The sequence below is a fragment of the Aulostomus chinensis genome, chromosome 13 (assembly GCF_037954235.1).
Source record: "Aulostomus chinensis isolate RoL2024-O1b breed Wild chromosome 13, RoL_Achi_v1.0, whole genome shotgun sequence".
Classification (NCBI taxonomy): domain Eukaryota; kingdom Metazoa; phylum Chordata; class Actinopteri; order Syngnathiformes; family Aulostomidae; genus Aulostomus; species Aulostomus chinensis.
This window is the reverse complement of record NC_141332.1, coordinates 17,389,794-17,414,015: the sequence shown is the minus strand read 5'-3', so window position 1 is coordinate 17,414,015 and position 24,222 is coordinate 17,389,794. Positions and strand designations below refer to the sequence as shown.

The following is a 24,222-nucleotide window of genomic DNA, read 5'->3' as shown; positions in this document are numbered from 1 at the left end:
GTCATGTTAAAAATATCACATTGAAAGAGAAACTGAACCAACTTGTATCACTTGCTATATTTTCGACCTCCACGATTGGATTTTTTTCTTTTTTGCCGTGCTACATGCTAATTCTTTTCATATTTCTTTAGGCATAAATGTATGTCGTCCTTCTCCACCTGCTGTGGATAGAATCAGCCAGCATCACCTACAAAATCTGAAAATCAAACTTCTGAAACATGGTTATATCAGCAGAGGATGTAGTAGCTCCTGTGTGCTGAGCTGAAGGGTAAAAGGTCAAAGATAAGCCAGGAAAACTGATGGGAATCTTAACCTCCCACAGTTGGCAGAACAAATACTTGGCTGGTACCTGCGGTTTCATGATGCGGAAACACACCCCGGTGTCCATAGAGTGGAGGCAGCATGGGATTCCAGGGATGATGCTGATGACGGCTCTAACACGATTCTTTGCTTCTGTTGAACTTGCAGCGTTAACAGCGCGAACGTGAAAGAAGAGAAAGTATTCCACTGATATTTCTACATTGCCTTTGTCCAGGCTTTGCTAAATAAGGAAAAAAAAAAAAAAGCATACTACTTCAAGTCCTTGTGAAACCTCTGCCATCGAAAGCGTGAGTGAGAGAAACCTGGGGTGCCTCACAAGTTTGATTTAACCATTTCTTTTGGCAGAAATGAAACCTTTTACGACTGACTTCTGTGACTCTCGCATTCTTGAGAACCGCGGTGTTAAAACTTACTCGGTTGACTCAACCAACCAAAAGACCCTGAAAATTAAAAAAAGAGAAACTGTGCCTTGAATTATATTTTCAGCAGATTTAATGGCTTCATGATGTATGTTGATTATAATCTTAAGGCTGCGGAGGTGTTTGAAATTTTACGTTCCATTTACTGGAAGGCAAAAGCTCCAAACTAACTTGAATTTTATTTAAAATGGAAAGTTTCAGACATATCTTGATATTTCTAGGTCATATAACAAAAAGGTCCAAGCTTTTTTTTTTTTTTTTAAATTTCCATGCCTGCTTTTTGTGTCATCATCATTTTTAATCAAAAGTGATTGAATGGTCAATGGTAATCAGCGGAAATGGTAAGTATACATACATTTTTGGCATTTATGCTGCTTGCAACGTTATTTTGAAATGCTTTGATCCCTTGTCAAAGGCTCACTGCCATTAGCCCCCCCTTTTTATCCATCCACTCAGACTGCACAGTCCCAGTATTAATTCATCCATTTGTAAATATTTCCCAAGTGTCTATAAAACTCTGTGTAAATCTGATTTTGTCCCTCCTCCCTTCATGCGTGCAGAATAAAGGACTGGCGTGTGCACCGCTTCGCTGGGCCAAGACTGATATTAGCGACATGACACATTCAGATGCATCAGGTGACATTTTAATATTGGCTTTGTTGAAATGTCAGTTTACTGAGAAGTGATTCACACCCTTTCAAAGACAACTGAGGCATACCAGACGGACCTGCTGGCCCTTTCTCCACACCCAGGATACGTTACAATTTTATTGTACATCATCATGGTAGTACTTCTTTTTTTTTGCAGAGCTGAGAAATCTTTACTCTTGCACTCAATACTGCAGAAGGGGGTGAATCTTTAAGACCAGGTTCATTATGATCCGAATGAGAGGCTTCTCTATTTATAGGATATCAAAGGTAGGTAGGTAGGGGGTGGTGCTGGTGGCAGGGGGTATTATTGATGTGAAGCTGTGTGAGGCAATGCAGCCTGAGGATAACAACATTGCTTCATCCGAACTGTCTTGAAAGAGACAGAGAGGTATGAACAGTCAGGACATTTCACAACAAAGGAAGGATCACTGGCACCCACGTGATGAATTTGTTTACAATCTACCATCCTCCAATGTAAGACCATTACTGTCATATGTTTGTATTTTACAAGAGGATCTCAGAGTAAACCCACATTGTGAAAAGACTCCATCCATCCGTTTTCTTCCGCTTATCTGCAGGGGCTGGAGCCTATCCCAGCAGGCTTCGGGCGAGAGGCGGGTTCACCCTGAACAGGTCATCAGTCCATCACAGGGCCAACACATAGAGACAGACAACCATTCACACTCACAGTCAATTTAGAGTATCAATCAGCCTTGTCCCCTCTTGATGTCTTTGGACGGTGGGAGGAAGCTGGAGTACCAGAGAGAACCCACACAGGAACAGAGAGAACATGGACACTCCACAAAGAAAATCCTGTGCTGGAGCCGGGACTCGAACCCGGAACCTTCTTGCTGTGAGGCCACAGCGCTGACCACTGTACCACCGTGCCACCCGTGAAAGGACTCGGCTGGTCAGTGTTCCTGTACAAATGCCAAATAAATCAAGATTTATGGGAAAAATTGCCATTAATAAGAATAGGCAAAACAGGCCCTACAGTGTATGTAGAGATAAAAAAAGAAGTATTTTGTGGTATTAATGTCCCGTGTTTGGATAAATACTCTATAAATCTAATAATCTAATGTTTTACGAACACACTCTTTGTGAACTGAATAAATCATATATTTTATTCTGTCAATGTGGATCAGAGAACATTTGAGTTGTGAAAGTAAATCAGGTGTTTATGAATTGCTCCTCATGGCAAGCCGTCCAGGGGAACCCAGCCTCTCACCCAATGTCAGCTGGGATAGGCACCAGCCCCCCCGAAACCTTAATGAATGAGCGGTATAGAAAATGGATGGGTGGATGGATGGATTGACTTATGTTGTGTGCAGCAGCTGCATACCCACCCAGTGGTTAATGATCTCAGTCTGACCTCAGAGCAGATCATGGTTAGCATCTTTAACTCAAACAACACAGACACGCAGGGCCAAAAGTTACTGTTTTTTTAGCTAGCGATCTAGTGTAGCGCCAGCTAGCAACCAAGAGTTCAGACTCATTGCCACTCTTTCTCATATAGTATATTACTGTTGGGTTTTTGCTTCTACAGAGATGAACAATAGCATGATGGGTGCAGTGAGGGAAGGTCAAACCCACGACCAGTCACACCACCCTGACCATCAACCCCCCAGTGTTTTGTCAATGAATGTGACACTATCTCTAAAAAGCAGAGCCCTGTCATCTCAGCAGAGAGGGGTGGAGATTTCTGCCAACGCACCAGGACATATCTGCTTCTTTCAGCAGGACCGTCAAGTCTGCAGGGCACTCGGAGACGCCACTGGCCGGGCTGATTGATTTCACCTTTACAGATTAATCTGGATATTGACTCTGTGAGAGTTAGTGTACGTCTGGATGTTTCTGAGACAGAGCCAGTGGGCTCAGTGATCTTGGCCTTTTTAAGATCCTCATTTCCCAGAATTCATAGCTCTCTTCAATCAAGCCGCAGGCAGGCAGCCAAGGCTTTGCTCTCCCCACCATGGTGGTCTTATTCATCTTCACTCAGAAAGGTAAAGGCTGCCTCTATTTGCCTCCACGGGTCCGACGGCAACTTATTTTTATCGCTTCACTTTGATCTGCCTTCTCTGTGTTCTCTTTGATTTGTTGTGTTGATTGTTAGATGTTTTTGTTGCCGGTTTTATGCTTCATGTTTGCAGGGTTATACAAAATAAAAAAAACATGAGTTTTATTGAATTGAGGTTAAATAGTTGAAACTGAAGGCCAGGAAAGAAAACAACCTCATCGCAAGATACTTGCACTTCTTTGCTGTAAAAAAAAATTCCCATTTGAACACCCGTCAGTTTCTATTTCAGATAAATTTAAATGAAGTATCTGTCTTCCTCCGGAGCAGGTGGTGTTTTTTTTTGTGTGTGTCTGTGATATCACTTTACTGTGGGCCGGTAGGTGCAGCAGGCGCAGCTGTGTATGAAACGCAGCCAGGGCCTGGATGCAGATTTGCATTTCATCACATCCAGCTGTGCATTTATGAGCAACGACACCCACAGGTGGCCATCCACAGCTGATGACAAATTTGTCTGGATGATATAAAGGGAGCTGTGTTATTGTGAAGCGAACAGTCATAACACATTTTAATGTCGCAAAGAAAAAGCGTCTTATTTAAAGCAAGCCGCAAGCTGGTGCTTGGTCATTGCTGGTTGGGTCATTCCGTGTCAGCACCGCGGAGGTGGTTGCTTGACCATCTCAGAAACTTTGCAGGTATGATCTCTAGCATCTAAAACTGACGTGCCAATTTTTCATAAATATTTTTTTACACTGAAGAAATTTTCAATAAATCCTTTGCAAGTTGAAAATAGAAAGGGATGCCACTTTCAGATGTTCATCCCTCTTTAAGAATAGAATCTGGGAAAATTTGAAAAAAAATTGTTCTAATACACAGGGTCTATTTGATCAATTTTACTGTCAGACTAATGTCTGAATGACGTTACCAAAATTGGTAGATGTCAGTTTCAGATGCCAAAGATCACACCTACAAAGTTTAAAGGGATTCTGAGCATCTCCAGCATCACATCGAGTCCTGGTGCATGACACGAGGCACGTTGATGGGTTTGACTGATGTCACGCCAGAGACACACCTATGAATCATTGGGTGTCTTAGGACTGCCTCTTTGCACCGTGCGCTGTGCTGATCTGCGATCTGATTCCGGGCTCTCTACAGTAAATTCCAAAATAAAGCTCAACACGTCCAGAGGACGCGTTGCCATCCACCAATCGTCTGGCGCCATAGATCCCTTAGCTTGGGCATGAAAGCTGCTATGAAAGGCCCAGTTTAGGCATTTGATCCAAGTTGTTCACAGTGAGTTCAGAATCAGAATAGCCGAGAAACTAACGAGGCAGAGGGGGGAAAAACATTTTTGGTTTCTGTCACACCAATTTGTTACATACTCATTGAGTCCATATTTCTATGACAGTGATATTGGTCCTCAAAAGCAAATTTTTGATGGTAATATCACACACCCAGACATAGGTGTTGTGAGCTCCAGAAGGTACCCCCCCACTGCTTCTATGCAACTCTAGAGTGCAGAAAGAGCCAGTAAAGGATGTTCACTTGAAGCTAATGTCGACTGACAGCTGACAACAACAAAACTATACAAAAACCTCAATTCACCAACTCTCAAGTGCCTCATCCAGTATAATCCATGTTCTCTTTATCCAGGCATACATTTAGTAATCCAGCAACTTGATTTGAGTTTAAACAAATTATAATCATTCAGTGTAGTGCCAAGCATGACCGGCTGGAGCATTCAATCAAACCCGCTTGCTTGCTCTCTGTGCTTCCTCGCAGGATCGCTCAACTGGAAGTGTAGTAAGTTCATTTTTAGTGAGCATACAGGTCATGGTGCTTGTCTCATTGTTGCTTTAGATGTTGCTAGCCTTCAGACATCATTATTTTTGAGCTAAATACACACTTATACTGACTTATTCAGTATTCTGAGGTCACAAAGAAGAGATGCAATGGGGAAAACATCTTCATGAGTTCAAGACATGTATTTCTGAGAACTTGGAAGGCAGAGAAAAATGCTAACTGAGCGTGTGGGCATTGCTTTAAGTGATGCCGGAACTTCTTGCCGGCAGCTAGCCATGTTGCTAAATGGAAATTGCAGCCCTCTCATTTTAGTATTAATCAAGATGTGCAACACAGTGTCAGACAAAACACTGGCCTCAGGTAGTGATGAAACTCTCACCGCCAGCTCCACATCGTCTGTGTAATTACAGAGTTGTTATATGCCACATTAGAAGCTTTGGTGACAAATGACATAATAAGCGACAGAGGGGGTCCTAATTATTCTACAATTAGAAATGTGATTATAGGTTGCTTCAACAGCCCGCTTGCTAGATGGCTAACAGCATGAAGGGTGGCAGGGACGGAGTGAACGTCACGTAACGGCCGGTTATGTGCAGGAAGGCGCACACATCACCATCACATACAAGCAGCTAGTGGACTGTGCTGCAGCCTGAAGGCACTCGGGACTATAATCCATCACTGCAAACCCAAACTGGATTAAAACAAAAGAGCATACATCTTACCTTGCAGGAATGTAGCTGCAGAATCATGACCATCAGAGCACCGGAAAAGGAAATGGTCATTCCATGGCCCTCAGTTACTACAGCACAAAGCAGAATTTATTAATCAACGAGTGAAATGCATCAGTGTGGATGGTGTTCAAATTGGGTCATGGTGCCTTGTTAATTGGCGAGGATCAATGTCAAGACTGTAGTGAGTCTTTTAACACCTTCGCTAAGAGTTTCTTACACGTTTTGGTTTGTAGTCTTGACCGAGAATGTCGGGATATGAAACTGAAGTGTGCAGTATGTAGACGACAGTCACCTAAAACTGAGAAGAGTTCTCCATATTTTCCCACTGCGTCGCCATGACAGTAGACCAGAACAAACCGAATTAATAATTCTTGTATTTGGCAATATTTTTTCTCCTGCTTCTTCTCTCCCTCTCTCTCTCTTTCTACCCCCCCCCCCCCCCATCAGAGAGAGAGATCTGATTTGTTTTTCACTGTGATATCGTTACTTTCGACACTGAATGCCTTTGTGGTTCATTTTAAAACAAGCTCTGGGTTCAGGTTAAGAAACCGCCCGAATGATTTTAAAATGAGCTCTACATATTAATACTGATAAATTTAATAAAGAAAAAAAAAAGACCAGTGAGCAACCAGCAACGATTCGCCTTGGCTGCATCTTGCTCCCGGTGGGCTAAAGGAATAAGAACCCCCCCCCCCCCCCCCCCGCATCATTTGACATGTTCAGTGGTTTTGTAGAAAAAAAGAAGCTGGCCCAGGATGCTCAGTGGGTCATATTTGGCTCTGATATTTGACCATTATGGCCATCATTGCCTAGGTGACAGTGAAAAGTGTTTAGAATCACAGTGGGGGAAAAAAAAAAAAAATTCAGCTTTTAAAATGGGACCTTTTCCTTTATTCACAGATACAATATGATAAGAAGTACTGAGTATTTACTATATAAATTCAATATTTACTTTATCAGTCCCCCAAATTGCTGTGGTTGCCACTGTTAACAAGACCAGCTTTATGGCAAAAATAGCGCTGGCAGCCCCCTCGATGTGATAAGTATCAATAATACCCGACGAAAAAAAAGAGAAACATTTTGAGGGAGAAAAAGTAAGAATCAGCTCTGGTTTGCAGGGTACTGTGAGTGTCAGGTTGCTTCCATCCGTAAAATTTCAAGACGGCGGTTCATATAACAAGGTCAAGCTACAGGCATCGGGGACAACAAAGCTACAGACTGGCGGAGGGAAAAATCGACTTTCCACTGACCCTGATGGCTGCCAACTCATTCAAATGTCACTCAACACCTGTAGGATGACATCAAGTGACCCACAAAAAAGAACGGCAAATAGCAGCTGGGGAGAGGCGCTCTTCAGGGCAGGAAGTCGTGCAAAGCTAGGGAAAAAAAAGAAGAGGAGCGCTGTAGATTTTTTGAAAAGACCTCTCAAGATCTCCTCTATCTCATCTTTGTCCAGTAAATAAATAAATTAATTCATAAATAAACAGTCCATTCTTACGCAGAGTAAGCTCAGTAGTGGAAGGGGAGAATCTGAAATGCTTGGAAAAGTGATCAGAGGAATGGTGCGGGAGGAAAACCCAGCTGCATTTGATCACAAACGGAAGCTGAGTAGTTGAGTAAGTTTGGAGTTCTGCTGCTGAAGAGGAAACTTCAGCAAACAGCATTCGGGGCTCACGCCCTCGTTAGAATAGGAACACGGGATCCACCTGAATGAGAATGAAGAATCAAAAGAGAAAACACAAGAGGTTTGACAAAAACAGCAGGACATTTGCGCAGCCTTACAGTCAAGGCGGGCAAACCATCAAAATCTTCTACTCTGATGACAGGGGAGGAACTGGGGGTCGCCACTGCTAATTAGCGTGGCACACAACCAGATGGCCAAGACCGACCCTGACACGACTGAGACGCGGGCGTGTCGCACCAGTTAGCTACTGCCCTGAGGAGTTACAAGCTAAATTATGGAGGCTGCATCTTTTACCCCAGATGACCAGAGAGGAGCAGAAACCCCAGACCCAGACACTTGGCATCATCCATCCAAAACAAACGTCTTTACCGAGAAAACAGAGGCCATAAATGTCGTTCAACTTTGCAGAAAACCCTCCTTTAATACATGGACAACTTTAAGATGACAGTTATTTATTTCTCACTTCAGTTTGCGAGAGTAGCGATCGGCCTCTTACTCTGCCTTAGTTGTCTTCTACTTAGTCATTCTCTTTTTACTTCTCTTTGTTTCTCCGCCATCATTCGTCCATACGAAAGGAATGCTCCTCAGAATTCCCTCACTTTAATATTAATTTGACTGAGTCATAGGACGGTAGACTAAACTCGGGGATTTATTTTTAAGAAGCCACATGAAAGCGTTCTCCTTTTTTAAGTGTGTCACAGCTCTGCAGAGAATGGGCGGAGTAAGACAAGTCAGTACAGAAGGACGGTAATTCATCTTTATTTCACAAGCTCGGTTCAGATGATGGCAGCGTTTTCGCCCTACTTGGTTTTTAGGTGGGCGGGAACGGCGTGTGTGTGTGTGTGTGTGTGTTTGTGGGTAATCACGGGGGGGGGGGGGGTGAATATTAGGAGGAAAGGGATCAAGATTCTCATACTTTGATTATTTACTGCGTCTTCTGATTGGTGGTTACTTTGTCTCGCCCTGCTGGATACGAGCGACTCTGATTGGAGGGTGAGGCCTTAAAGCGATAGCTCACCCAAACCAACGCTGTTTTTTTTAAGTCCTCGTGAAGATGGATGGAAAAAACATCCTTGTCAGTGCACATCTGAGTACTTAAAAGACCAAATATACTATAATTTTTGGGGGGTGGGGTGGGTGAAGTATCATTGTATTTCCTTTTTATGAACTATTATTCATGAAATTAAATTTTTTTGTTTTGTTGATGATTACGGTATTTTTATTGATGCATGTAGAGACAAAATCTTGAGGACTAATTAGCCTAATTTGTCAAGCATCTGTCCTCTAACAAAATTGTTACCTAAATATGACCTGATGGATGCACACATAATCCCAACAAAAGGGATTACATGAATTCTTCTGGGAGAGATCCTACCTTCCCAATGACAGATTACACATTAGCCTCTTAAACGGATTTCGAAGAGTGGAACTTTAGAATTCACGTGAATTTGGGGAAGAGTTTTTATATGCTAATGAGGACTCTTGTCTCTCATGGCTCAGTTTTATGAGACACAATCGAGAACTCGACAACTCAATCTCGTTTGCATCTGGCGAAAATAGAAAACAATTAAAAAGAAACGACCGATTTGGGACGGATTTCTCGTGTTTTAGCGGGACACCCTTGGGTGAAGCCGCCAAGTGTCGTATGTGCATCTTTGGAGCGTTTCTGACCGGTTGTTCAGTGGTTCTGCACATGTAAACCCTCTGAGGTTTGAGGTGTGCGCTGACAGCTTTATTTAGCAATGATTACCTCACTCACTCGGCTCCTAACAGCTGACTGTTGCGCCATTCTCTCCGGGGCGAATTCTTCCATTTCAGGGGCTTTAGAATCCACTCTGCAGTTCCGCTGCCTTTTACGAGTACTATCCATAATCCATAAAGACTTTAATATCATCTTTTGTGAGTTTTAATCACTTCTTTTGGCACCGAAAACGACCCGCTATCCGCTTCGGTAGTTGCTTACGCCGCCATTTCTTTAATCACGTGACGTCATTGATTAATCAGCGCTGAGAGAAAAGGGGGCAGTTGTTTGGTCTGTAATAAGCACCCCCCCACCCCCACCCCAAATACTCTACTGAATCCTTACATTTTATCTCAACATCTACAAACAGGATATATAAATATAAATATGAAAAGGAAAAAAAGAGAAGTAGATACCTGTGTTTGTAAACAGTAATGAAAGAACTCCTCTCCCACTGCTACATGTAGCGTTTGTGAGATCCTTCCACCACCTCCACCAACCTCTTAGGACCTTCTTGCTACATATAGACATCAACAGCTGAGTGTCTATTTTTTATTTATTATTTCAATAGTTGAAAGCCTGATGGATCTCACACACACAGACGCCAAAGGCTGAGGATGCATGGGGAGATAGTCGGCGGGTCTATTTGATGAGCGTTGTCGTTTTGATGTTGTGAGATGAGAACATGTGCGGATGGATGACCACTAGATCACCCCGTCATGACCCGCCCAATCTCCAGATCTGACCCCAGTAAAAACCTCTGAGACGTGATCAGAACTGCCACAAGCCATCAAACAAAGCCCAGAAGCTTGAGATCTTGGAGGGAGGACGTAAAGTCTCGACGGCAGTGTGAGAGACGAGGCAGCTGTGATTGAAAATCAGGGTCATTCAACCACATTTTGATGCCTGACCTAAAACCTCGACCAAAATGAACATAACTCATTTCCTTTGAATCATTTGAGGTCTGATGAGAGTGCATGTCTATTACTTCTATTTAATACATTTCAATTATATTCAATAGATTGAAACAAATGTTAATTTTACAAGGGACATGATCACACTCAGCTTGGAATCGATTTTTATCTCTCACTTGAACTGTCCCCAGACTTGCTCCAGTTTGCTCTAACAACTCTCACCGGGAAATAAATCCCTTTTGTTGCTGTGGGTAAGATGTTTGCAATGTTTCCATCTGAACTATCTGAGGTCACAGCTTCTGATCCCATATTGACCCCTGAGGGAGATAATTCATCTCCTCAGAGGGGGCAGCAGTGCAGGTCAGAAAGACACAACAACAACAACAAAGACTTGCAAACACCCTTGCAGCTAATACCGTTTCTGTCCATTGCTTAAGGGCACAGAAAAATGGCAAGACTAACTGAATAATACGCATCATACATGTCAAGCCGTTCTTTTTTTGTTTTTCACTTTTGTTTTTGTTTAACACTTCTTTATGCTATTTCTACTGGATAAAATTCATTTATTTCCCATATTTCATAATAAGAACTGTTCACACTAACAGGAAATAATAAGTGAGCATATTGGTCATGGTTTGGGGGTTTTGTGTGTGTGTGTGTTTACCCTGCTTGGAGGCAGTGATGGGACTCATGCGCTATGTTGTCATAATGAGACACTGGTGCCAGTCATGGCAGATGAGGCCTGAGAGGGTAGAGTCCTACTAACCTCACTCTGAGCTCTGAATGACCTGCCAGCCTGGCACCGTGTCCAAGGCTCAGACCCTTTGAGAGCTTTAGGCTGCATTTGAAATTAGTGTCCAAATTACACACCAGAGTCTGGAAGCACTGTGAATGCATGGCATGCCTCCCTAAAGGAGAATAATGCAGCAAGTCTGTTATAATAGCCTCTTAAGAGTTGTTGAAACTGAAATTTCTTTCTTTCTTGCCCAGAACAAACTGATACGAGTGATTTTTTTAATATAGATATATATTCTTGAAGAACAAGAAAGCGTAACTGAGGTAAGACTCAAACACATTTGGGATCAGACTTTTAATTTGACTTAAATTCACATAAATAACATTGGTTCATATATATTTTGTATAATATACAACTGTATATAATATATATTTCCCCCTATGATTTACATTCCTCTCTGGCTAAAATTACCTCTGTGATATCTATGGAAACAGAACGTCTTGCATGAATGCAATGTTGCTCTTTTTGTGCTGTCCAGATGCCAAAAGAGGAGTGTGTTTCTGTTGTAAAAAAAAAACAAAACAAAAAAAACCCAATGTCTCAAAGTACACAAAGAGAAAATCAAAAAGGAGAATCTATTGCATTGTCTCTAAGGTTTTACACTGCACTACAAGGAGTTGGTAGCTACTGAAAATCATTCACCGTATATATTTTACTGCATGGACTTGTGACACAGAATAGAAAGAAATAGCACTGCAAACTATCCGATATGCATGGCAATGAACATTTTGTGTCAAGTGTTCTTGTCATGGTTTATTTTTTGCAAAATAAAAAAAACAAAACCAAACCAACACAAAATTTAAAAAAAATAAAGACACAAGATAAGCGACCCCCATCGTAAAGATAAGGAAAAAGACTTATGAACCTGCTGCAAGGTCACGTAATCATGCAGTGACCCAGCCGAGCACACTTGCACAGATGAGTTGAGGTTGTCAGTCCGGATCACAAATCAACGCGTGGTTGTTTGGAGCTTGTGACTGACATTATTCAGAAAGGTTAGTGGATATCAGGTAATGTTCACTAATCTCCCTGACGGAACAAATGTCACAGCTTTCCAAAATATTTCCACAATGCGTTGCTTTTAATAACTGTAGTGTCGCCAAAAATGGACGCCGTCGGTTGAAATGTACACTGGTGGGCCACAACATGTGATAGTTCCAGTACTTTGTCTAATAGCTGAGAGTTTAGCAGAGCTGGATCTTAGCTGCAACTATAAATGCTGCTGATCCTTGAAGAGAGTGAAAAATGACCTAAACCGTATTGGGGATGTCAAATCTAACAAGATGGTATATAAAATGTCAAAAACCTCCCCCAGTGTAACTTTGAAACACTCCTTCCTCAATGTTTCATGCTACACAGACTCTTCATAATCTATGTTACATATTTGATTGTCTGAGTCAGAGCTGCTACCTGGATATCAAACCAGAGAGAAATCCCCACCCACTCAAGGTTTCTTCTCTCAAACCTCCCTCCGGCCCTTTCATACGCAAACAATCAACGCAGCTACACTTGTTTTTGGAAAATTGACGGTTGAGATGAGATCAGTGTGCTGTGAGCCAAAGTGCAGGTGTGTCTGATGTATGTGGTGATAAATCTACTTAAAGTTACCCAGTGAGCCAGTGTGGCAGCCTACGATGTATCATGCATTTATCACGACAAGGCCAACCTAAACAAAACATGATATTTGTGTGTGTGTGTGTGTGTGTGTGCGTGTTAACATATTACAGAGGAAAACACAATCATGCCATGACATTGAAACAGACAGAAAGTTAAAGTGTCAACTCCCTCCTTCCCTGAATAGTCAAGAACAGAGTTATCTCTTTTTTTTTTTTAAAACAGCTACTAATTTATCATCATTTAGTTGTGATAAAAGTCAGAATAGAATCATCATATCCTTTCTTGAACAAGACTGATTCAACTGTCGAAAAGAGCAAACGGGGAGGGAAAGTCACTGGTTGTGCTCAAAAGCAAAGTGAAAATAGCTTATTTTCTGAGGAGTGAACACAGCCAGCAGTAGTAGTAGTGCTTGTTGTTACTTTCCCTTCCCATTACTGCCTTTGCGCTCAGCCCCGCCATCTTTAATACTCATAGAGGGGGAAATAGTGTTAATCAAAAAGTGCATCATGAATATGTCGAGATTAATCATAAAAGTAAACCATCTTTTTGTTGTCATAAATAACACTTTCGTCTTTCAATATTCAATAAACCTCTTATTATACAAGTTGAGTAGTCACATGATGCAAGTCTACCCCCCCGTGACCTTGATCATATCTGGGAGAAACTTTCCGGAAGCCTGAAAGCTGTTAGATGCCAGAACAAATAGGTTAGTTGGGTCCAGTCTAGGAGAAGGAGCAAGGAAAAGACTGTCACTTACAGCTACTGAAAGTACAACACATGAACAGTGATGACATTGACATGGATGGCAGTCTTCTGATTCTTGATTAACCTTTTAGCTTGCTACAAAGCCTCCGGGCAGACATGGACGAAAGTGTAATAAAATCAAGTTTCTAAAGCTCTCCAGAAATGTTCTTGTGCTCTCCAGAAACTAGTTGGTGAGCTCAAGAAAAGTTCTAGTGAGCACAAGGACGTTTTTGGTGAGCAAAAGGAAGTTTCTGGTGAGCAAAAGGAAGTTTCCGGTGAACGCAAGGAAGTTTCCGGTGAACGCAAGGAAGTTTCTGGTGAGCATAAGGAAGTTTTGTGTGTTAACACGGCATTTCCAAATGAGTACGATAACGTCTCTGGTGAGCACTGGGATGTTTTTGGTAAGCACAAGGAAGTTTCTGGTAAGCACAAGGAAGTTTCTGGTGAGCACAAGGAAGTGTTTGGTGAGCATGGGGATGCTTCTGGTGAACACGCTGAAGTTTCTGTCGAGCACGACAATGTCTCTGGTGAGCACTAAGAATTTTCTGTTGAGCATGGAGAGGTTTCTCGATTGCATAAACAAGTTTATATATTTTTTTAATCTCCATAATCTCAGTTATATGCTATGAAAAATGTTGGTACTACTTATTAACAACTTTTCTGTTGTGAACAAGTGCAAATAAACCGTTGAACAATTGCCGAAGCTCAAGCTATTTGACTGCTGAATGTGTTGCTAAGTGTTGTGAAAATAGGTGTCGTCTACTTCAACAATGAGACCAGGAGTGAAACAGTTCACATTTAAATGATTCTTACTCTGAATATTTGACTCTTATTTGGGATGAGATACTGTTTACATGGCAGTGTCTTATTTAGAGTTGTGCCTTAATCAGGTTAGCACTAGAATACGACAGACCATGTAAATGTTGATATCGCACCATCATCCGCGTATAGCATACATTTGCCCACGCAAGATGGGAGATCTGGTTCACATAGAGGGTTGCATGATAGCGCGTGTACATCTGATTTATAATTCTCATCAAATCCCTTTGTCACATTAAGTTGACGTGACACAAATGTGAAAAAAATGGGTGCCAAAAAGTAAAATGAATGTTTCATCAGAACTGAACAAATATAAACACTCAACTGCATTAAGGCCATGTTTTTAGTTTCTAGCACTGCGTTTCATATTTTCATTAAATGCAGGTGAGACGTGATGTAATCTCACTGTTCATGTGTCGTACGTTGACGTCAACGGCTGATGAGGGAACACTCCCTCCTTGGTCTTCTGCCTAGAGTCAAATTGGGGGGGAATTAACTAATATTCAAGAAATCTCAGGCCTGCCCAATGACAGACCAAAGGGTTTCCAGGGCATTACATTAATTTTGGGTCTCCTGATATTCGACGGTCAAGAGACCTTGTTCCCATTCGCTGATGAATAAGCAAAGTATTGGATGGCTACAAACTAATAGGACTGGAATTTCCCAGACTGGTGTGCATATTTCCAACACTTGATAGATCCATAAGAAAGTAACTAGTCCACTCGTGATGCAGATGATAGAGCAGAACCCAGTCACACTGTCAAATTCTCTCAGCTCCCAACTATTGTGTACTGTATTGCGTGGACCCTGCCAGGCTGTCACTGGGCTTTCTCTCAGTGGCAAGTCTTCATCCCAGTCAAGTATGGCGACTCCTGTCGGCACAAGCCCATCTGCTGCTGTTGCTGCTCTTGATGATCCAGAGACATGCCGTCAACAAAATCTGGGACAGGTAGCCCTGAGAGAATCATGACGGACTTGTTCCAGATCATGAAAGTGGGTACAACTGGCAGGAGGAAGGAGACTTCGTAGGTGTGAATGTGCTGGGAGTTCATGGCGTCATAGAAGGACAGGGAGTTGTTGTCGTAGTCCAGCAGGACCCCAAGTCGCCTCAGCTGCAGGCTTGCCTCCACCAGCATTTCCTTGCCATCATGACGCACCATAAAGTTGTTGTTGCAGCGTGAGAACACCCATGAGGATGAGTTCTTGCCACTCCATTCATTTTTGGGGGCTGATTTATAAGCCACGCCGACAGCATACCTGCAGGGGAAGAACATTTTGGAACGCATTAGTGATCTGAAACTGGTGTCCTCCTTAATGACTTTACTTGCACAGTCAAACTAACTCATGCTGAGGACACACAAGATAGGCATGGGCCCTTCGGGTCTTTCCTGCTTGAAGAGGTCTACTTCAGAGCCAATTAGTGAAAAGAATATAATTAGGATAAGAGTATACACTGTGTGTGGCAAGTGTGTGTCTGTTGTGTGTGAGGTCTTGCATAACAACCTAGATTTAAACTCCCAAAAGAAAGATATTTCAGTTTACAGAGCCTCCTCGCAGGCTTATATAAAGCTTTCACATGCATGTGTGTATTTGTGTGTACATCTTTTCTCACCATGTGGAGGCTCCCAGCAGCACCTCCCAGTAGTGGCACCCACTGTCAATGAACACATTACCAGCAGCGCCGTAGGAGCCCGTGCCGCTGAAACGCTCCGGGGTGTGGCTCTTCTTCAGCGAGCTCTCGTCCTTCTCCATGGTCAGGCAGTCATTGGACAAACGCAGCTTCTTGTGGGCTGTTTTTGGGTCCAACTTGAAGGGTTGACCTGTGAGGAGACAGAACGCCGGGTGTCTAACAACTTCAGCTCAGACTGGCATTGATAGAAACCAATCCCAGGTGAATGGGGTAATTCGCGGCCCACTTCCAATCTTGGTGCCGTATTGAACGAGTGGTTGTGGCTCTGCTATGAACAATATACACGCAAGAAATGAAATTACATCTCCTCCGCCAGTAGCTTCCAAGACGTTTATGTCATCTCGGCCACAAATCTGAACCATCCACGTTGGAGCAGCGGCGTGCTAACAAAGTGTGCACACAAGCCCTAGGCGCTACACTCAGATGCTATTTTGAAACATTTATATTACTTCCAGTGCGACGACTGTGTTCTTGAGGTCGCTCATGATAAACCAGGGGAAAAAAAGGCAACTCACTGTATACTCCTAATGGTGAAGCAGGTTTGACACAAAAACATGTACATACTGTAGGGGTGCCCAGTGGGAAAAGGATATAAGACCTACAGTAGCACAGATATGGAGAAAAATTACATCTAAAATTCTACAGTATTTTTTTAATGCTGCAATCTGACTCAACCAAAATGCTTAAGACACAAGGAACAAGCTGAGTGAGGCTAAACACACAGAGCAGATGAGATGCATAGAAGATAATTCTCTGTGGGTTTGTCACTCTAAGTGTCAGTCATTGCTGCCATGGAAATATCGATTACTGCTGCTTGAATTAATAATGCCACTTGTTCGAGACTGAGGCTACCGACTGCCTGAAACGCATCCTAATTTATTTACAGCTACTGTTCCAATAAATTAAAAATTACTGTGAAACAAATTAGCAAAGCCTTTCAACAACTCCAAGTTTAATTGTATGTCTAAGTACCGGCTGCTGTCTCCTTCACATCTTGTGTCATGATCTCTCAATATTGTGGGGGGGGGCAGAACAAGAGCTGAGAATAAGAATTAAAATGGGAAGATTTTAACTTGGAGCAGCGGCAAAAGAGAAAAATAAATAGAAAGTGGGGTGAGAAACGCTTGGAGAGAACTCTGGGAGAGACAGAAGAGGAGAATGTTTGAAATACAAGGGCGAGAGTCTAAACTTCAAAGGCTCGCACAGCCTTTGGTGAAAACATTTCATAACAGAGGAGGAAGCCACCCGGCATTCTCCTCTGAGCCTACCATCACACAGACTTGGAAATTAGCTGAAGGAAACAGTGTTCACTTACACTGCAGTAGGTTTGGACGGGGCTATTTTGTGGAAATGCTGCTATCAGGTTGCAACAATTCAATTTGCAATGACACCGGTGATTTGAGTGTAATGGTAGGGAAAAGAGAAGGGGGGGGATTAGATGAGTGACAGTGGGAGAGAGGAGTTGAGGAGTGAGGAGGAGCTGAGGGGATAATAGGAGGCTGAAGATTCAGCAGAGTCAATGTGTGTGTGTTTGTGTGTGCGCGTGCACGCATGCGTGTGTGTGCAGGCTTCCTGGAGGTCAGCCATGTCCCTTCCAGACCTGACATTTAACTCTGACACCTCTCATCTCATCTCACAGCCTCCCTGAGCCTCCCACGGCTTAATGAGCGACACAATGAGGACCCCAACTCTTCTGCTCTCTCCATGTGTCCTTCCCTTCATCTCTCTTCCCCCATTCTCTCATTCTCACTCTCTCTCTCTCTCACACACTCCCCTCCAATAATCCGCGTGGTGAGTGTGTGTTACCGCATGTGGATATGAGACGAAGAGGCCAATGTGCTGCTGGCAGCCAATTACATTAATGCGCTCTCTTCTTTGAACTGCTTATCGCTGCCAGCGCAGCCATTTCCAAACACTGGGGCTCTGTCATGCCTTTCCAGGGGATGACTCCTGAGAGGATGGGGAGGGAAAGACACATGTGACGCTAGAGAGCAAGCTGACCACTGTTCATTTTGATACCAAATTTAGATTTAAACTTAATAGACGAAAATGCATTTACAGTAGTTTTAGTCACATTTTAGTCATTTTCATCCCTTGTAGATCTTAGTTGAATAATTGTTGGAGCGTCATGCTTGAGGAGTCATAGCCTGTGTGGATGCTACTGCACCCCCTGGCGAATAAAATAGCATCGCTAGTGAAAAACTATTGCAGTCAGAAAAGAGTGAAGCTGCAAACAGTATTGTACAAACACAGCAGTGTTATGCTGAAGGTTAACATTACTCCTAACTTTGTTTTTAAAGACACACATACAGTAGTCTTTCTAAGGTGCGCAATCACTGACAGAATAACAGGGCTGGAAACCCTGCTGTCTCCGTGCATGTCTCTGTGTCCTGCATCATTTCTCTGTGACTCCAGAGAGCAGAACGCGCTAACTACATGTGTTTAGCTCAAAGCTAATGGCGACAGTAAAACTGTCCAAAAATGTCTGTTTTAAAAACACTCTCAAGCCAATCATCCTGCATAATTCACCTCTTTATTCAGCTGTGCACTCAATAACCAACAAACACTTTGATTTGATCTAAAAAAACAACAACAACAACAGCAACAGCACCAACAACAATTCTTCAAGTTCAGCGCTACTGTGGACAAATGTGCGTGAGCAAAATCAAACCAAACCGGAAACTGGACATTTTAGTTTGTTTTCAGCTTAACATAAAAGTGTTTGTTAATTAACGGGCATACGGCTGGATAAAGAAGGCATAGATTGTACCGTATGATGTGCTTGAGAGTTCTTAAGAAGTTTTTTTGGTGGTTTTGTTGTTGTTAGTCATCAGTCAAGCCTCAAGCTAAATGTACATGGCTGGCTTTCTCTGCATTCTGGAGTCACAAAGAGGTGATGCATAAAACAACTTCCTGAGCTCAAGACACCCGTTTGAGTATTTGAAAGGCAAAATATACTTTTTTACGCTTTAAGTATTGCTTTAATTATCACACTGTAATTATGTAAGTATGGATTTCCAGTGTCTGCTTGCAAAGTAAGTTGAGAGCTCACTGATGGTGGAAGGTACCACTGAGGCTCATTGATAGATACACATACAAGGAATAAATCTGTGTGTGTTGGCATCAGATGATACACACGCTCCTGTGTTTTTATATTCTGTATCACATAAAAGACCGACAGGACAGGATGATGGAACAGAAAGTCCCTCAGTCTCGGTTCCTCTGCGGTGTCTGTGATTAGTCTGCTTCCATTCTGTTATAATAATGTAGTAATTAGAGATGTTTCCAACTGTCTACGGAGGTGATAACAGCCCTCTGTCAGACTGCCTTGAGACAGCTCATTGTGAAGACTTCAACAGAAACTTGTATAACACAAAAAAGAACCTGAATCGAGGAAAAAAAAAAAGGGGTGCAAAATAAAAAAGGGACACAGTTGTTGGTGTACTTATAAAAAACAACAACAAAAAAACACACAATTTTGTTCCAACTTTCACTGGGTCATGGATGTCATCTGGGCAATTGGCCTCATTTCAGTTCAGTCAATTTCACCCATAGCTCTTTTATTCCTGGCTTCGGTTTTTGCTGAGAATCCATTCAAGTGCTTCTGTAAAGAATTCAGTTTACTGCTTCACTTAAAAATTACTGCAGTAGAAACTGCAGCATCGGTGAGCTTGGCACATCAGTGGTCGAACACAGTCCGATTCTTGTGACATGTTTCTGCATCTCGCTTGGACCTGCAAATTATTGCATGTCATTAAAATGCACAGTTGCGTGTCTCTCATCCTCTAACTGATTATTGCTCCATTTGTATGTGCTCCGACATAAATCTCATGGAAAAATATATTCAAACTGATGGGATCAAAGAAATATGTTACTGTGCGAGGCAGCGGATTTTCAGGGAAATGTGAGTTTATATGTTTCATATCAAATAAATCAAATTATCCCGTGTATCACGAGGCAAAGCTAAGCAGTAGTCTCTGATTTATCTCAACGTAGTCTTCTGAAAGCCGGTGAGAAGTTTTTATCGAGGCATGAGAGTGAGAAAAAAAAAGTACATCTTCACCCCCCCCCCCAAGTGATATTATGTTGCCTCTAATGTCAAATCTCAAAAGCTGATGTGTTTTCATTTGTGCACCAATGACAAGTCACCTAAAAGATGAAATATATCTCAAATTCCAACTGACGCAGCTTTCTTACTGTGTATCCTTCGGGGCCGTATGGAACGTTTTAAGTGTCGGGAGCTCATTCTGCGAATGAGAAACGCTGATCAGGTTGTCTTACTGCACCAAGTCTGTGAGTTCAGTATCATGATGTTAGACAGCTGCTGCTGACACCATCGATACACAGCTGAAACTAAAGCAGTGCCACAGTGGACATTCAGCCATCTTGGCGGTAAAATTATAGATTTAAAGAAAAGAATAGCTGAATTTTTGTGAGAAATATTCTACTTTTAGAGAAGGTAACCACTTTCAAATTGTGGGAACAGGTTATGATTTGTGGCCCCAAAATAATGGTGTTTAACTCTCTCTACCTGTCCAGGGTGTCGTTCTCTTTCTCTTTTTCTTCTTCTCTGCTGTCCCTCCTCATCACCTTATAATCAACTTCATCATTCCATCTCCCCTCCTCTCCAGTCCTCTGCACGGTCTACTGTTTAGTTGAAGGGCTGTGTGTGCGTGAGCTTGAAGGCTGTCATCACAGATGCATGCTGGGTAAATATTATTGCCGTTTTTTTAAGAGGAAGTCAATTTGTATGAAGACCCCTGGGGCACCTTGACATATGATATTTTTAGTCTGGATGTAAGTGGCTTTGGACAGATCTGAAAAACACGCACGCACGCACAAACACACGCACAAACACACGCACGCACGCACACCATCATATGATGAATATTGATGCCCAAGATATTTAACCAACATGCTGTTAATCATTATAAAGTCAACAGTCCGGTGTTTATCTGCAGAATTGCTGCCATACAGAAGTCCAGTTTGCATTCAGATTATCTCTTGTTTGGACGACGAAACCAAGAGCCACTTGCAAACAAGTCAGCTTCCGTGTAAAGACGTACTTAAGACGTACTTAAGCTGATGATATCTCTGGTCCTCCTACTTTACCCTGGAGAGCGGATAAAAGTGGGTGTTGTGTGGAGGCTTTAAACAGGAATCTCTACTCAGGGATTATTGAGGATGCTAATGATAGCTGATATATAATTATGACGTAATCATACAGCAGCAAAGTAGCTTATTCCTTGTAAGGAATTAAAAAATAAAAATAAAATCACAATTCATCCATTTTTCCACATGGTAACATCGGAGACCTGAGAAACTGTGGGTGATTAATAATGACTTATGCTTCACTTTATTTTACAGTGTATTTTTTTTTTATTTTTTTACATTCCTGCACGCAACAGCAACTCACGTCCTGCATTAACCACCAACACAGAGTTTTAAATAATGTTATTTTTGACCAGGGCACATGCTGAATTTTAAACAGAAACAAAAAAAAAAAGACATCTTGTTGACTCCCGCCTGTGTGTTCAAGCAAGTCAGCCAGACACTATGAAAAGTAACGACTTCTTTGCTTTGCACAGCCTGATAGCCACTGACCTGCAGGGGGGGAATACTAATCAGGAAGAGACAGACGATAAAAACACAGTGCAGGATGTACTGTAGGAATCGATGACCTACATGGGCTAGGATTCTATGCAGTCTAAATTTGAACCCATTTCCTGCCTGTTCTAATGCAACTTTGTTTACTCTTGATATGAATTCATTACCGAGACAGACAGACGGCTAATTAAAAGGCATAAACAGGGCACATTCTAATAAAAACAGTCTAGTTTAATGTCGGGTTCTATCAGCCGGCGCTCTAATAAGTTGTGTCCAAACTAAGACGCAAGCAAATTCAATTTCATGCTTATGGATGCTTAAAAATCTGGAGCATTCATCACAGATATAATGATTGTTATGGTGACAGCTAGAAGATGCCAGTTTGACTTTTTTAATGTTAAATTATATGTTACGAAGTTGGATTCAAATTAATTAGAGACCTCATTATTTTTGTTTTTCAAACTTCCCATTTTTTTTTGTGCTGTTTGTACACTAAAGACTAAAAACGAGAGAGCGCTGAATGATGAGAACGACGAAAGGAACACCTGGAAAACCTAGATTTATGAGTCAAAAACAAAACATTTCCCTTGTGTATCATAAGGAAGTGAAGTTATTTACCCTACCAGTTGCCTTAAAAAATGGACTGTAACTGGACTGGTAGTATAACATCCATCTGTGTGGCGCTCTGAGACCTGGACTGTATTAATGGGTGAAAAGGATTGAGGGCACTCACGTCTGCGGACACTCATCCCTGCAAAGAGCTATTTGGTGTCTTCTGAGCACTCAACACTTTCCCTCTCTCACTCTCTCAATCTGTCTCTTTTCATCTTCTCCCTCTTTGTAGCACCCCCCCCCTTCCATCCTTTACTTTAGAAGACATTCATGAAGAATCCAGGTCATAGTGGAGGTAAATGCACAAGTATGGTCACTGCAGTAAGAGGTCACGAACCGCCCACTTCACCAGCTCCTCTTCATCATACTTAATTCATACAAGCTTCGAGAAGCTGCGACACATTTGAGCTGCACACTGATACTTCAACGCACGATGGTTTCTACGAGTGGTTTTTACTGACTGGAGTGAGTTCAGAATGACCCAGAAAATCCGTGAAAGCATTAAGACTGTAAAAACATGGTTTTAAAAGTCGCTTCAATCAAGTCAACTGTACGGCACCGGAGAGGAGGTGTGAAACATTCAGGGGCTCCATTGCCACTGACAATGTACTGCTCACATCGTAGTGTGTGTGATGTAGTTGAGGCACTGTTTACTTCTGTGTAAGAGGCTGGTTTAGTTCGTCTAAAATAGCAAAGCAATTACTGTGTGTGTGTGTGTGTGTGTGTGTGTGTGTCTGTCTGTGCTAATGCACGCACAACAGGCCGAAAGAGAGAAAACAATGGCAACAAAAATCACTCAACCTCAAGTCGTGATGTGTCTGGAGTTTAGAGGAGGGCACAAACGGTCTTTGATGGGGTTTTATTCGAAGGGGGGAAGGGGGGTGATATGAGTCTGATGTACACCGGCCAGAAAAAACATTGCTGCATGCAAAACTTGATGCTGAGATGTGCGAACGTTTAAAAAGGACATTTGAACACAACTGCACAACAGGTTTTGCATTGTAAAGCAAAAGTTATGTCATGAGGAGTGTAATAAATTACCTCTCAACAGGAGTAATGGAGTAAGCAAGATATTACTTTAAAAAAAGGAATTGTAGTACTTTTGGAGTTATGACCCAGACACACTCACACTCACACACGCACGCACACGCACACACACACACACACACACACACACACACACACACACACACACACACACACACACACAAGCATGCCAGCCAATGTTTTACCAAACCCAACAGCTTGTGTGCAAACCTTCTGCTCTCCATGAGACTTATAGTTGAGACATCTTGAAATGGAAAGCTTTACCTCTGGGATAAATTGACAGATGGAACATATGAAGAGAGAGAGAGAGAGAGAGAGAGAGAGTTAAGGAAAAAGGACATGGAAGAAGAGATCATATGCCATCGCCCAGAGTCATGGAGGGCAGTATGCCAAGTGAGAGAAAGAGAGAGAGAGAGAGAGAGAGAGAAAACGTGAAGGAGGAACATGGAGAGTTTGAGGCAAACCACAAGAACAAGAGGAAACACTAACAAGTAGATGTCGATATCCTGAATTTATTGAATGGTTTTTATAAAGTGCAGCTGCATGTGTATTTTGTGTAAAACATCAGGTGCTTGAACAGACTTAAAACCAATTTGAGTGCAGCTATTCACACCATATAAAGATGAAAAACCACGCTTGCTTTCTCCGTGCCATATTGACATACTTTTCTGCATTCAAATTTGTTTCATAAATACACAGCGTAGCATTTTATGTATACTTAGAAGTTACAGACAGGGGTTGTGATGTATGACTTTTGCAGTATCTGTGCTTCTTGTCATTGCGTTCTCTGCTTTGCAAGCCTCTGCCTGAAATATGATGAGCTTAGGCTAAAAGCTTCCAGTGCCTCTCATCTTAAAAATGTGACAGCTAAACCCTCCAATGTAGCCAAAGGCACAGTGAGAGAGTAAGAGAGAGAGAGAGAGAGAGAGAGAGAGAGAGAGAGAGAGACAGAGGACTCCAAGTGCAAGCAGCAAAGACCTTGTGGTTCTGAGCTCAAAAGCCTGGGACTATCG

General features: G+C 42.3%; 2 protein-coding genes across 5 annotated transcripts in view; both read right to left on the bottom strand.

The window, feature by feature from the left end:
• pmt (phosphoethanolamine methyltransferase) overlaps positions 1–9,580 on the bottom strand; it is a 29,126-nt gene extending 19,546 nt beyond the window's left edge. The window contains exons 1-4 of one of the 2 annotated variants that reach the window (XM_086221717.1): positions 9,373–9,580; positions 7,437–7,644; positions 7,189–7,314; positions 5,930–6,006 (exon numbers count right to left, since the gene is read on the bottom strand). The gene's annotated coding sequence lies outside the window, so the exon portion shown is untranslated. The remainder of the gene's footprint in view (positions 1–5,929; positions 6,007–7,188; positions 7,315–7,436; positions 7,645–9,372) is intronic. The other variant, XM_086221714.1, reaches the window with a different exon arrangement.
• Positions 9,581–14,593: 5,013 nt separating this feature from the next.
• Positions 14,594–24,222, bottom strand: part of mid2 (midline 2) — a 127,889-nt gene continuing 118,260 nt past the window's right edge. For all 3 annotated transcript variants that reach the window (XM_086221707.1, XM_086221706.1, XM_086221708.1), the window contains 2 exons: positions 15,866–16,073; positions 14,594–15,510 (listed from right to left, as the gene is read on the bottom strand). In XM_086221707.1, the coding sequence (XP_086077833.1) occupies positions 15,087–15,510; positions 15,866–16,073 (632 nt within the window). In that variant the 3' untranslated portion in view covers positions 14,594–15,086. The remainder of the gene's footprint in view (positions 15,511–15,865; positions 16,074–24,222) is intronic.